This window comes from Bombyx mandarina, chromosome 19, assembly GCF_030267445.1.
Source record: "Bombyx mandarina strain Sakado chromosome 19, ASM3026744v2".
NCBI lineage: Eukaryota > Metazoa > Arthropoda > Insecta > Lepidoptera > Bombycidae > Bombyx > Bombyx mandarina.
Genome location: NC_143225.1, coordinates 695341 through 709271, shown reverse-complemented (window position 1 = coordinate 709271; position 13931 = coordinate 695341). Strand labels below are relative to the sequence as shown.

Sequence of the window (13931 nt, the reverse complement as noted above, 5' to 3'; positions counted from 1 at the left end):
CTCATGGATCGTGTTGCATCATTATCTGAGCACTTAGATTTGGATACTGGATCATGGAATGGGGTGATTAACAATTGTAATTATTTTAATTCTACCGAAGGATTATAGCTTTGTTGCTTTTTTTATAATTTTAACATGCCACGTTTTGCTAATTATAATGAATAGACTGATTAATAGAAGATAAATAAGTTCTTATAAATAAAGGTCCTTTTCAAACACACTTACATTGAATTATACTGACAGCCCTAAATTTAAAGCTTATTTTTTTGGTAAACAGCTGTCATAGGATGGTGACCTAATTTATTAATATAAAAAAGAAATCAAATGTTATCATAGGGCTATAAATGTAAAAATACATCAAAATTGTATTGCCAGTTCTTGTACTGGCCAAGTTACCCCGTCAATATAACATTGGCCCACAATTTTTTTGTCAATTAGATTTTCATTCTATGCTAATGAAAAATCATTTAAATTTCAATTGTAAACGTTTAACCCACGGAAAATCCATATTTTTTATTATTATCCAGTAAAACTGAGACAATTGTTCGCATGGCGGGACAAAGTTACCAAAATGGACGGTACCATTTTGTAAACATACATTGTTTTTTTAGGTAGAAAATAATTATAATCAAAGGAAACTCAACATTCAAATTTTTATTTAATACTTTATGGAACGATAACGCTATAACGCCGATTTGAGAACTGTAGACATCTAAGCTGCTTAACAAACAAAAATCTCTTATTTGCTAAAACGTTTAAGTTTAAACTAATCTTTTGACGTTAACCACATGGTGACATGAGACATTCTTTTCAGATTTACAAGATATCTACATGCCTAAGATAGATATTATTTTAAAATATTAATTCAAGTAAAGAACTCTGTAAACTCACAATACAACTTTAATACTCTCACGTGTAGATATTGATATTATTATGTATTTAAACTTTAAATCGAAGTGCAACAGTAAAAAACATTTTACTCGGGTACAATTTGACGAGTAATGTTATTATACCTATATAATGGCCGTTTTCCAATTACAGCACAAGAGCGCATTATGCGGCATAATGCTCAACTAAGCTTCAGCATAATTCGGCATTGTGCGTCACTGAGTCGCATTATGCTCTGTAATTAACCATTACTTAATGGTAGTTTTCCAATTCGCATTATGCTCTGTAATTAACCATTACGTAATGGTAGTTTTCCAATTAAAGAGCATAATGCGACTCAGTGACGCACAATGCCGAATTATGCTGAAGCTTAGTTGAGCATTATGCCGCATAATGCGCTCTTGTGCTGTAATTGGAAAACGGCCAATATAATATAACTACACTCGGGTACAATTATTATATATATTATAATTATTATATATAATATATATAATAATTGTACCAGAGTATAGTTTGTTGAACAGATGTCCGGTCAGTCGCCTGCCGTATAGATACAATGTAATAATCATTTTATTAATGTTTGCTTATCTATGAGCGAGATAACGAAGAATAATTTTACATAGTCGTTAAATGTTTTGCCAAAAATTGTAATATGTGGTAATGTTTAATACTTTCAATTAATTATTTTCACTCGATGAGTCGTCATTAACGAAGTAATAAATCTCTGTTACACAAACGACAACGGATATCATTCAGCAGCAATCCTGTAACTTACCTGAGCGTGTACCTACAATGCGTTATTTTTCATTCTTTCATCTGGTATACTTGAAGTTTGACATTTTGTAATTAAAAACATGTTTTAACGAGAAATTGAGAACAAACTGCGACATAACGTAAAATATTTATATATCTGCCATTCCAATAACAGTACAAATATTTTGAATAAGTACTCGCGAGCAATGAAGCCTCATTAGTTTTCCAAATCGATTTATGCATGATGAAACGAATTATTTTTTTCGATTTTCCGAATGTATTTTTCTTTTTTAGATAACATAAATTTGTATTTAATATTAACTGCATAACACGTAATTTAACGATTTTAAACTTTCGCTTCAAATACAGATTTGAGATTTTATAACAATTGATTTTTTCAAGTTCGAGATCGAGAAAATCGATCAAAATAATTCGCATCAAATTAAATCGATAATCACGTGTGCATAGTTTAGAATTAGTTAAAGACCATCGGATAACTATGTAATATCCCACTGTTCCACATAGTGTAAGAGTGAATGCGTTCGACACTAACCTTTTTTTTTTTATTGCTTAGATGGTTGGACGAACTCACAACCCACCTGGTGTAAAGTGGTTACTGGAGCCCATAGACATCCACAACGTAAATGCGCCACCCACCTTGAGATATAAGTTCTAAGGTCTCAAGTATAGTTACATAGTAACCTAGCCGGAACTGAGCTGGAGACGCGGTCGCCAAGGCTTGTAATATATTTATTTAATACTCCAATATTGTTTCGAACGCCTCGAGTAATCTGTACGGAGTTATGTTACACATAAACTAAACCTACACACATTCCACATATTGTTATGGTTTTAACAGGCAAACAACTTTCTAAAATCAGTTTTCTATGCAGTATGACGTCACAAGTTTGACGTCACGCACACCTAGTGCATCTAGACACTCTCACACTCACCCGCGCGTGCGACCTACCTATAGTACGACGGAATGAACTAAAACTTAACAATAGACACGCAGTGACACACAACATTTCATTATTATTTTTATTGCCTAGGTGGGTGGACGAGCTGACAGCCCACCTGGTGTTAAGTGGTTACTGGAGCCCATAGTCATATACAACGTAAATGCGTCACCCACCTATAATTCGAAGGTCTCAGTATAGTTACAACGACTGCCCCACCCTTCAAACCGAAACGCATTACTGCTTCACGACAGAAATAGGCAGGGCAGTGGTACCCGTGCGAACTCACAAAAGGTCCTACCACTAGTAAGTATCTTTGTGTTATCTGAACCTAGAAAATAAACAGTTGATCAGGCAGATCAAAAACCATGACTATGTCTTAGGCAGAATAATCACTTGAGCCCTTGTCACATTTCTGTCTATTGCATAAGTCAGGTCCTCTTACTGCTGGTCACCGTTAACATAACATCACCGGTGTCAAGTTGGTTTGGCACATCTTTAATGGAGTAATGATACCTCGATTATTGGAATAGATAGCCTAATAATGAACAGTCTAAAATCGATTACAGAATGCTGTGTGCCACTGCATTGTCCTGTACTTACATGCATCACGGCTGAAATAAAAAAATATTACAACATGAGATTAACTATAGTAACATCTGCTCATATAATAATCCCCGGTTTTTTTATTTTTTTACACTGTGGATCATTATTATATAAACTTCATATTTATATGAGGATTTAGTATTGTAAAAAATATTGAAAACAGACTTCAAAAGTGAAATAAATAAAATCAAAATTACATAGTTCATAGAACCGCCTCGTTTTTGAATTCAGTTAAATCTGTATATTGGTGTTCACTTTTTGGTTTAACAAATATTTTTTGCATGTTAAGAAATATTTTTTTTCAATTTCAGCCGTGAAAACGTACTCAGATCTATGTGTATACAATAACCACACGAATACATAGGTAGCCTACTCGCTTAGCGAACTATTAATATAGATTCTCTATTTTAATTAAATACTTAGCGTCTCTATGCTACTTATTTCATCTGACTTATACATATAACGCTATGGATATAAAATTAAAACCGTTGTCCGGGGCAAATCACGCAAAGAAAAATTGAACGTTTGTCTATTGTTAGCCAGCAGGGCCTTTATTGTCACTACGTAAATATTATAGGAACCTCTTACGTTATTCAATAAAAAGAAAATATGTTCACAAATACAAGTCAGACGAAACTAAAATTTTACATTTCCATAATAAACTATTTCTTAGCGAGAGTTACCACTACTACATACTTGGTTTAATAACGTAGATCGAATTTCAGAAACATGCCCACAACAAACGTTTGATTCATTTCAGTTATGGAGGGTTGAAGGGGATCAAACGTACCCTCCATAGTTTCAGAGCATCCATTTGACAAGCGCTGTCATTTGTGACAAATGAGATATGACAGCAGCTGTCACTGTCGAGGAGCCGCGTAATGTAAAAGTACGTTATTCCGGTCTTAAGCAGAGTACCATGACATGGGGTAAATTGGGATCCTGGGGTAAATTGGGACAAACCTGCGGAAGATTCTCAAAGTACCTGTAGCACGGAATCTACCTAATGTTGTTTATGTTAATATTTATCAATGTATAGAAGAAAAACCAAGTTAACTATGGAAGTACTAAATATGAGTTAAGTTGGTCCCAAAAATACGTCAAATTAAATTGAAAATAGTGGTTGAAAGTGCGTTTTAAAACAGCTTACAGAACTTTTAAAAAAAGTAATATTATCGTTGTTTTTTCAATAAGATCACAGTTTATATAAGTTTTTAATACACCTGGAAATACCACAACAAACGGTAAGTTGCAATATTCTTATTTTAAATACAATATTTCGACAAAATAAAAAATGTATAATTTTTCCTTTTTTTTTGGGGAAAATTGGGACGTATGTAGGGTAATTTGGAACGATACTGGAAAAATTAGGGACGAGAAAACACAAAATTGGAACGCCAAAAGACAAAATAGGGATGGATTGTTAGGGTTGTCACTGATATCTTATAATAGATTTTTTAGCCTATACTATCACTCAATTGCGTGATGTAAAGAAGGTTAATGTGTTTAACAGTTAGTTTATGTAAGTACTATAGGTAAAAGAAAAGTATATATATAATTACATTTTTTCGCGACATTTACCTTGTAATATCTGCCCGGTCGTATGTCCTTTATAGCAATAAAATAAAATAAAAAATTATAAAGAACTCAAACGAATCAAAACTTTTGTTATTTCAGAATCTATTCATGCGTCGAATCATGATTTTTTTAACATTCACAACGCACATAAAAATAAAAACAGGCCTCAGATTTTAAATGTAACATTAATTAAAAATCCGAGATATCTAGGTTCCAATTATGAGTGAGTGAATTAATTGAGTTTAGTTATTTAGCTTAGAAAGAATTTCTTTTATTTTTGTTATTATAGGCAGTAATCAGATAAATCTGCTTTTTTATCTTATTCACCTGATATCTTACTCTTGCTCAAAGATTATTTTGAAAATGTTGATTAAATAAAATTGTATTATTGCATTTCCAGTCCTTTTGTTTTCTATTTTTTATTCTATTTTATGATTTTGTTTCAGAGTTGTGATTTTTAAGAAATTAAATAATAATTTTCTAAAATATAACATGCACATACTTTTTTTGATCATTGTATTGTTGATTATCATTCACGTCACATCGCTTCGGAATAGAAACCAGCTTAATTTACACTATGTTGTGTATTGTGCTTAAATTATGGATTGTATTCATCATTTCGGTCCATATAAATAATTGTATGGCACCTACCTACCTACCTATATATCGCAGTACCGCGAACTGACAACCCTTACAAATATCCCAATTTAACCCTTACCCGTGTCAATTTACCCCGAATGCGGGGTAAATTGGGATGGCCATTATTTTTCCGATTATTTCTTTAAATTGAATAATTAAAATAATGTAACGGTTTTTATCACCTAGGTACGTTCAAGACTCAACTTATTTCTTTGGTTGAGCAGTGACTATTTAATTGGAACTATGTTAAAATTCAATCTGAAGTTCGATTTTGTCCCTATTTACCCCATTTTACGGTATTAAATACACTTGACATTGGCGAAATCTAAAAGGAAACGCCATAAACTTAAGAGATAGATAGATATTCCGGTCTTTGCTGATAATTCGGTCAGATCATTGAATCGCTTGAAATAGACATTATTGTGGCAACTATAATGTTAGAACCAGTACACTAAACTTCCGAAATCTGCGAAATCTTGTTATGATAATAAAAGTTTACATTTTGTCGGACCGTATGTATACGTGCCAGCCGAGAGTTGCTGAGTGGGTTCGGCCGGAGCTAGAGTTACGATACTGCAATAGCCACAATTCTCCGAACTTCAACGTGTTAATAAATTATATAAATAACCAACAAAAGTTTAGTTTTTGTTAATTTTTGTTCTGTTTTTGTCAATTTACTTTGACAAATGAAATATAATATATATTTGTTTTATCTTAGCTCAAATAGTGTGAAAATTTCGGCCGCACCGAATTTGTAGACGCGGAGTTCACTGTTTACAGACAGGTGATGGGAGAATCGTTGGGTATTTAAAAAAAGAGATTCATTTTATCTCGAGATCTCACTGGTTGAATATTGGCAATATTGTTTATATTAAACAACGCTGACTTCTGTCGGCCGTGACAGCTGACACTGACAACTCCAGAGAATGCTCATGTGACCGCTTTTTACAAACGACTCATAAGTTACATAAACTTTGATTAGACGTCTAATAAGTAATAAGTAAAAATTAATTAACAATTTGAAAATAATTCAATATTCATAACAAACGAATTTACAATTTTATCTCCATTGCTGAGAAATATATAAATTATGAGATCTGATTATTCATATAAATAACTTGATATTTCTGAAACATCGTATTGACGTAAATCGCGGAAATTTTCTGAAATTCAATTTATAGTAACCACAATCTCACATACCTTGTGTGCATTCGAAAAAGTTGTCCAGTTAATAAATTAACAAACAACTTAATCGTTTTTTTTATGATAATGCTATTGTGTTTTCTTCTAAAGTAAGTACATGTCTCTACACATATAAGTAATCTTTAAATCATATCTATTCGCAGTTGTAACAAAATAAAAACTATAAGTTAAATCTTGAGAATTCTTTGGTTCAAAATATTTGCATTTGAACGCATCGATAATAGATTGAAACATCGATACAAAGGAGCGGGCCATTAAAATGGCGTACGGAGAAATTAAATCGCTCGGTGACTAAGAATCAGATTCACGCGTTATTGCTCGTGTGGTGAGTTTACGCCCAGATCTGTAATAAAGAAAAATACTGTTACAAAGGCAACTTATCAGAGTAAATTGTTTTTTTTTTATAGCTTAGTTGGGTGAACGAGCTCACATCCCACCTGGAATTAAGTGGTTACTAGAGCACATAGACATTTATAACGTAAATGCCGCGACCCACCTTGAATGAATGAATGAATGAAATGAATGAAAATTCTTTATTGCACAAAATAGTGTACAAAGGTGAACTTAAGGGCATGCAGGCATTCTCTTCCAGTTAACCCTCGTTGATGAAGTGAAAGATTCATGAAGTGTGTAGCTGTGATGAAGTTAATATATGGCGATAACTTAAAGAATTACAGTAGACATGAGTAAAATGAACACTAGGTTATAAATTACATTGCCAAAACAAATACATATACAATACATAGATACATACATACAAAGATAAATAGATAAGAAATACATATCAAATAAAATAAATTATTGAGATATAAGTTTTAAGGTCTCAGTGTAGTTACAACGGCTGCCTTCCAATGGCAACCCTTCAAACCGAAACGAATTACTGCTTCACCACATAAACAGGTGGGATGTATTATTAAACAGTGGGAATTAATCATATCATCTAATTGATAATATTTATTTATATATATTTTTATAAGTATACACATTATAAGTCACTACGAAGTCTGCCGGGTCAGCTAATAAATAAATAAATATTGTAGAGATTGTGTGTCGCACCCTGATGGTGGCGTCCCAGGAGGCGGTGGCGAGCGCGGTGCCGTCGGGCGAGCGCTGCAGGCGCGCCACGCGGTGCTCGTGGCCGCACAGCACGCACAGGCGCGCCGCCCGCACGGCGTCCCACGCGCCCGCCGTGTAGTCGCTGTAGCCCGCGAACACCAGCCGCCCGCTCACCGACCACTCCACCGAGTTCACCCCGAACAGTATGCTGTCCTTGCCGTAGCGCGCCACCTCCCGGTCCGCCCGCAGGTCGAACAGCCGGCAGACGGAGTCGTCGCAGCCGGTCAGGATCGAGTCGCCCGACGGGTGGTACTTGACCCCGTTCACGTCCGACAGATGGGTGTCGAAGGCCTGGACGGGCTGGCCTGTGCGCATGTCCCACACCAGCGCGGAGCGGTCGCACGAGCCCGACGCGAACGTGTCGCCCATCTCGGACGGGGCCAGGTCCAGGCACATCACGTCCGCTGCGTGACCCTAGTCAGTGCACCCTTCATTATTATACTAATACAATATGATTTAAAAGTAATTTAACTAATAGTAAGTGACAAAGTCATAATAAAGTACTTGAGAAGAGCTTTCAATACGGAATAAACTGCATTATGATAACAAAGAAAGTATATTAAATAGAGGGGCGCGATAGTTCAAAGGGTCGAAGTGTCGGGCGAAAATTGCTTAGTTTTAATGAACAAGATAAAATCACCCAAATACTATTTTTTTTAACATGTGATACACCTTTATTGTTATCGGGACATAGTTTTTGATCCAGAGGCCGAATCTTCTTCAAAGTAGCTGCGCCGGAGAGACACGGGGTAAATTTGATTACCGAAGTCACAGACTCATAACTGGACTTCACTAACCTGAACATCTGAGCTCAGCCCATTACAGAACTTTTATTTAATTTTATTACCCGTGTAGGCAGACGAGCATACGGCCCACCTGATGGCAAGTGGTTACCGTCGCCCATGGACTTCAGCAATGCCAGGGGCAGAACCAAGCTGCTGCCTAAAGAGTTGGATGCCTGACCGACAGACCTAAGCGAAACTTACTCTATGTTGGCGATGGCAATATGGTGAACTCTACGAACCTGGAAACTCTGCAACAACTGCCCTGATTCCACGTCCCACAAGGCGCAAGTACCATCCCCGCTGCCGGTGAGCAGTTGCCTGTCCGTGTTTGGGAACAAGCAGGCCGATATATACGACGTGTGCGTGGCCACAGTCCTCTTACGTACGCCAGGCTCCTCATCTCCTCCTATAGGAAACACTGTGACCTTGTTGTCCAAACCCCTGGTATAGAAACATATATGATAATGTTTTGTGTATCAAATGCCTTAACTAAACTAAGGCGTTAATAAATAACCAAGTCATTTGATAAAAATAACTAAGTAATGAGCTTATTGCTTCTTTTTTTTTTTTTTTTTTTTTTCCGGGTCGAGGGCCGAACCTCCTACGAGGTCCCCGCGCCTAGGGGGCGCGCGGGGTATGTGAGACTCTACGATCTGCAGGTGTTGAGAGCAGACCGCGGGCCCAAGGAATTTAGGGCCCACCCACTAAACGACTCCCCTGCACTCTTACACCCGGCATCCGATCTCCGTCCGGGGTCAAAACCCGGTCAGAGTAGGGGGGTTCCCGCGGTCAACACTACAACCAGACACGCGGCGCCACCCCGAGGACGCCCGACCGACGGGTCGTCGAGGCGATAGTCGACGACCAACGACGTCAGTCTCCGCGGTACGGCGGCCCTTCAGGCCGCCCGGGCGATGCCGCTGGTGTTCCGGGATACCCCGCTGGGCCAGAACCAGCCTGCCGGGTCGGAACGCGATACACCGCCGACCGGGTTGCTCTTCCACAGTATGTTCGGCGACGACAGCGACGACGAAAATGCGGACCGCATCGCAGTCCGCAGCCGCCGACGCGTCGTCCCGTCCTCCTGGTGCCAGCGCGCTAGAGTGACGGTAGCGTGCGGCGCAGTCTCAGCCCCCTTAGGTCGCCCCGTGACCATCACCGGGAGGAGACTGCCTCCTCATAGGGGCCGGAGCTGGACAAACGCCCTCCTCCGACCCCCGGCTCGACGGCGGCGGCACGGCGCCGAGAGGGAGGAAGAGTTCTCCCTCTCCCGTTCCGCCGCCTCCTTCTGCGAGATGGTGGACTCGCAGAAGTCGAGCATCGCCTGCCAGGACTCATCGTTGCCGAGCATCGCAGCCACGACGGTCGGAAGCGACAAGTCCGGTCCTATTTTTGCAACGAGGACGCGGCGCTGCTCCGCGAAAGCGGGGCAGCACGCGAGCGTGTGCTCCGCCGTGTCCTCGTTGCAGCCACTGCAATGGTGGCACTTCGGCGTCGGCTCCCTCCGGGCGACGAGGTGCAGGTAGCGACCGAAACAGCCGTGTCCCGTGAGCACCTGCGTCGCTCGGAAGGTGAGACGTCCGCGGTCGCGATTCACCCAGTCCGAGAGGACCGGGCGGATCGCCTCGACGGTCCGTCGCCCGTAGGCGGGGTCCGCCAGGCGGCGAGACCACGCCTCGAGCACGGCACGCCGAGATTGAAGCTTCCGCGCTCGAACTTCCGGAGCTTATTGCTTCTAGCTTAAGGATAATAGTTTGAAATATTAAACCTTTATTTATTTTATAAATTACTGTTCCTTTAAAGTTCATCTAACACTATATATGATAACTGTAATTCATCATATTTAATGAATTAAAGTTAAACAATAATGTCAAATTCAAATTGGTATTAACAACAATTTATAAGAATTGTCTGAGATGATTCCATCATCTACTTTTTATCATCCTATCACTTGTCTCTAGAGATTATTTTTGTTACATACAGTCTGGCTCTTAAAAGAACTTTCCTCTGTGGTATTTCCTGATCTGCGAAATGTCAATAAAAACCACTCAGGGGTTAACAGCATTTTGGCTGCACATTTGACATTGCTGTCATCCATGAGTAAAGCCTACCTATGAGAACAAGAAAACACTCACAGATTTACTTAAGTTTATTATTTGATCAACAAACTAACACTAAAGGTTTTACCACAACCTAGCTGATCAAATAAAAATAAACGGTTATTCCAAATATTTAAATTAGATGATTAAATTACGGGCAAATTACATTAGTGTTTTTATCAAAAGTAATTGATTGAATTATTGTAAAACATACCCAGCTGCAATCAATGTCCCGGATGGGGCATAGGCACAAGCCATTACCCACGTGCTGGGCATTGAGATTGTTGATTCTTTGGTTGCATTGAATGCATCCCATATTATGACTTTACCATCCTGCAATTTAAAAACAAAACATAGTTCAGCCAAGTTGTACAAATGATTGATTGATATTGTGCTTTCAACAGCACACATAGACACTGCAGTACATTTTGGTAAGAATTTTTAGAGGGTCTTTAATATTTGTAAAAATTTGTAAATTGTAATTTTTTACTCTTTCCATGCCAAATATTGCAGACCCCTGGCTTGTGTGAATAACTTGGCTCCCATTTAAGAATTGAATTAACTCAACAGGCCTGCTCAACAACAGGCTCGTGGTTACTAGATCAGATCAAATCCGTTCAGCGGTATTGCTATGTAGAACACACTTCGAAGCTTGAGTGCCAGGGTTCAGAGCCTATAGATACCACAATATAAACGCTAAGAGATGTAAGATTGTCATTGCGTTTCGGTTTGAAGGGTAGGGCAGCCGTTGTAACTATACAGAGACCTTAGAACTTATATCAAAGTGGATGGCGCATTTACGTCGAAGATGTCTATGGGCTCCAGTAACCACTTAACACCAGGTGGGATGTGAGCTCGTCCACCCATCTAGCAATAAAAAAAAAAATTAATAAAAATAATTCAACTTCCTTAGTACAATGGATGGGCATCTATCCTGAGCTAGTACAAAATTTAGCTTTAGTTATAAACATACCTGTGAAGAGGAAACAATGTGTCTCTTATCAGGACACCAGTCTGAACACAATACTTTAGCCTGGTGCCCTTTCAGCACTCTGCGTAACTTCAGATTTGGGAATGTTATGGGCTCCAGTTTCTCAGCAATACTCGATACTGTTTTATCATATTAAATATTGTTAAATAATTTTATTTAGCTCAGGTTTACTTACTGCATGTCTGGTGTCAAACATCTTTATGTTAAATGAAAACATTGTGTATTTGCAAAAACTTCATTTTAGCATCGAGTTTTTAATTAAACTTCAATTAAGTTTACTCCATTCATACATACATAAATAGCTAAAAAAGTTTTTTTGTTATATTTTTCTCAAATTTTAAACTTTGAATGGCTCTCTTGTTAAGTTGCAAAAATGAGCTTAAACCAAATACCTTTACACCTATCTGTGTCATTTGTAAAGTTTTTCAAAATAAAGTTTTGTTTTTAATTGTTTTTTTAGTAAAACAGAAATAAACACCAATTGTAATCATGTAGGTACTAAGTCTTCATATAGTCAGGGACAAACCAAACTTGGTCACTAAGCTCTAAGCTTGGGTTCACTGTACTTTGCGAACCAGTGACTGATATACACAATTAAATGTTTACTTATATACACATAAGTATACTAAGCATCCATATAAATATAATGTAAGTAATTTGGACTGGATGGCTTTTTCGGTTTTACGAAATATGCCTTTTTATATTCAACTAAAAATATTTATATGGAAGAATTGTTTTTTATCTAAAGCAAAGACAATAAATTTTACGTCTATTTTATATAATGATAATATATTTATTATGTATTTACTTGTGAATTAAGCAAATTTAGTATTGATCCAAATTTCAGAAAAGGCTTTCTGAATCGAATATGCCTGGTGTGTATACAAAATCTTTAAAGTAAGGTTTAGAATCGTATATAACCTAAGCTTACTCACACGAGACATCATTAAGTTTCTGGCGTTCCTCCTCGAGCTTTTGCTTAAGTGCTTCGACTTCTCGTAACAGGGACTCCAAAGTCTCCTCGGGGCTGGCGGACACCGCCGTGTCGGCCGCCATCGTGCACTTCACCGCCGCATCCCCTTTACCAGTGCCCTCCACAGCTAGGTACTCAATTCCACACCATCAGAACACTAAGACGACGAACATATTCGCATTTCCAAACAATTACTTTCACATAACTTAATCTTTATTCCGAATTAAACAGAAGTAAATCGATATTCAATTTCCTACCTACTTATATTTTTTACTGACCCATTCGATATGTCAGTTTGATGTCAAACTTTGACAATAGTAGTATAGTAATTCCATAAGTAATTCCATTTGCCAAGAGGAAAGGCGTAGGTATCACACCATACAGTCCCATCTTTTATTTAATTTTATTCTGTTATTTAAATTTACTATGAAGTGAAAAATGAAAATGAACAAATGAAAAATAACGTCACCTACGTTATTTTATTTGAGACATTAATCCATTAGGATGAAATGTTGGAATTTGAATGCGTAAGTAATGGCAGGCAACACCTGTCACAGGTGAAGTGACAATTTTCGAATACCGGAATGTTTAAATAAATGATAATAAATAAATAAATAAAAATAAAATGTTATAACAGATGATTGTTTTCTGATGACAACGTACTTCTCACCTAGACACGGACAGTGAAACATCCTAGGGTTATATCAACATAAAATATTGTAAATTTGTAATAGTGTAGTGTTTGTAATATATATTGACCATGATGTCAGTGTTTTAAAATAGCCCCTCACCTCCAGAGCCCAGTCCCCTCAAATAGTACCGTCTAACATGAAAGAAGACTTTTTCAGTGGACTATTTGGAAAATATCGAAAAGCTACGTCCAGCAGCTTTGTTTTATTTTCCCACATTTCACAGGTATTAAATAGATATCACACATATACATATATACACATATACATACATGTAAGTACATATAGGTGTTTAAGACCTAAATAAAAAGTTAAAAACAATTCAAACTAGGTACCTACATACTTATCTACTTGGTTTCGCATGCTCCCGCCAAAACACTCAATGAAAATTATGGAATAATCTATGGATTGATTTTTTTGTTTAGAAGCAAAGGCAATGAAATTGGATTTTAATCTTTTCTCAAAGATAAATGACGAAAAAATCACACCATTCACCCAAATTTATATTTTATTTAAATGCCAAGGCTTGTTTCATACATAAAATTAAATACCCTGGAACAAATATAGACCATTTTTGTTATTTAATTGGTGGGAATTTAAATCAGTAGCCACGTACAGTGATTTAGTTGGATTTTAAAATTCTTTTGCACTT

The 13931-nt window shown here is 37.5% G+C and overlaps 1 protein-coding gene across 1 annotated transcript; it reads right to left on the bottom strand.

The window, feature by feature from the left end:
• Positions 1–634: 634 nt before the first annotated feature.
• Positions 635–12910, bottom strand: Gbeta5 (guanine nucleotide-binding protein subunit beta-5). The gene is made up of 6 exons (XM_089735193.1): positions 12553–12910; positions 11600–11736; positions 10841–10959; positions 8767–8968; positions 7683–8156; positions 635–6969 (listed from the first exon to the last, which is right to left on the bottom strand). The coding sequence occupies exons 1-6, from the start codon at positions 12671–12673 to the stop codon at positions 6958–6960; spliced, it is 1065 nt and encodes a 354-aa protein (XP_089591319.1). The 5' UTR covers positions 12674–12910; the 3' UTR covers positions 635–6957.
• Between the last annotated feature and the right edge of the window lie 1021 nt (positions 12911–13931).

Bases quoted from the DNA above. Each gene is read 5' to 3' on its own strand.
- Gbeta5 (XM_089735193.1), bottom strand. From the start codon at position 12,673: ATGGCGGCCGACACGGCGGTGTCCGCCAGCCCCGAGGAGACTTTGGAG. The intron at 8,969-10,840 runs GTATGTTTTACA...TTTCTATACCAG, and splicing joins GGGACATTGATTGCAGCTGG to GGGTTTGGACAACAAGGTCA. The intron at 8,157-8,766 runs GTTCGTAGAGTT...TGCACTGACTAG, and splicing joins AGTTGTTGCAGAGTTTCCAG to GGTCACGCAGCGGACGTGAT.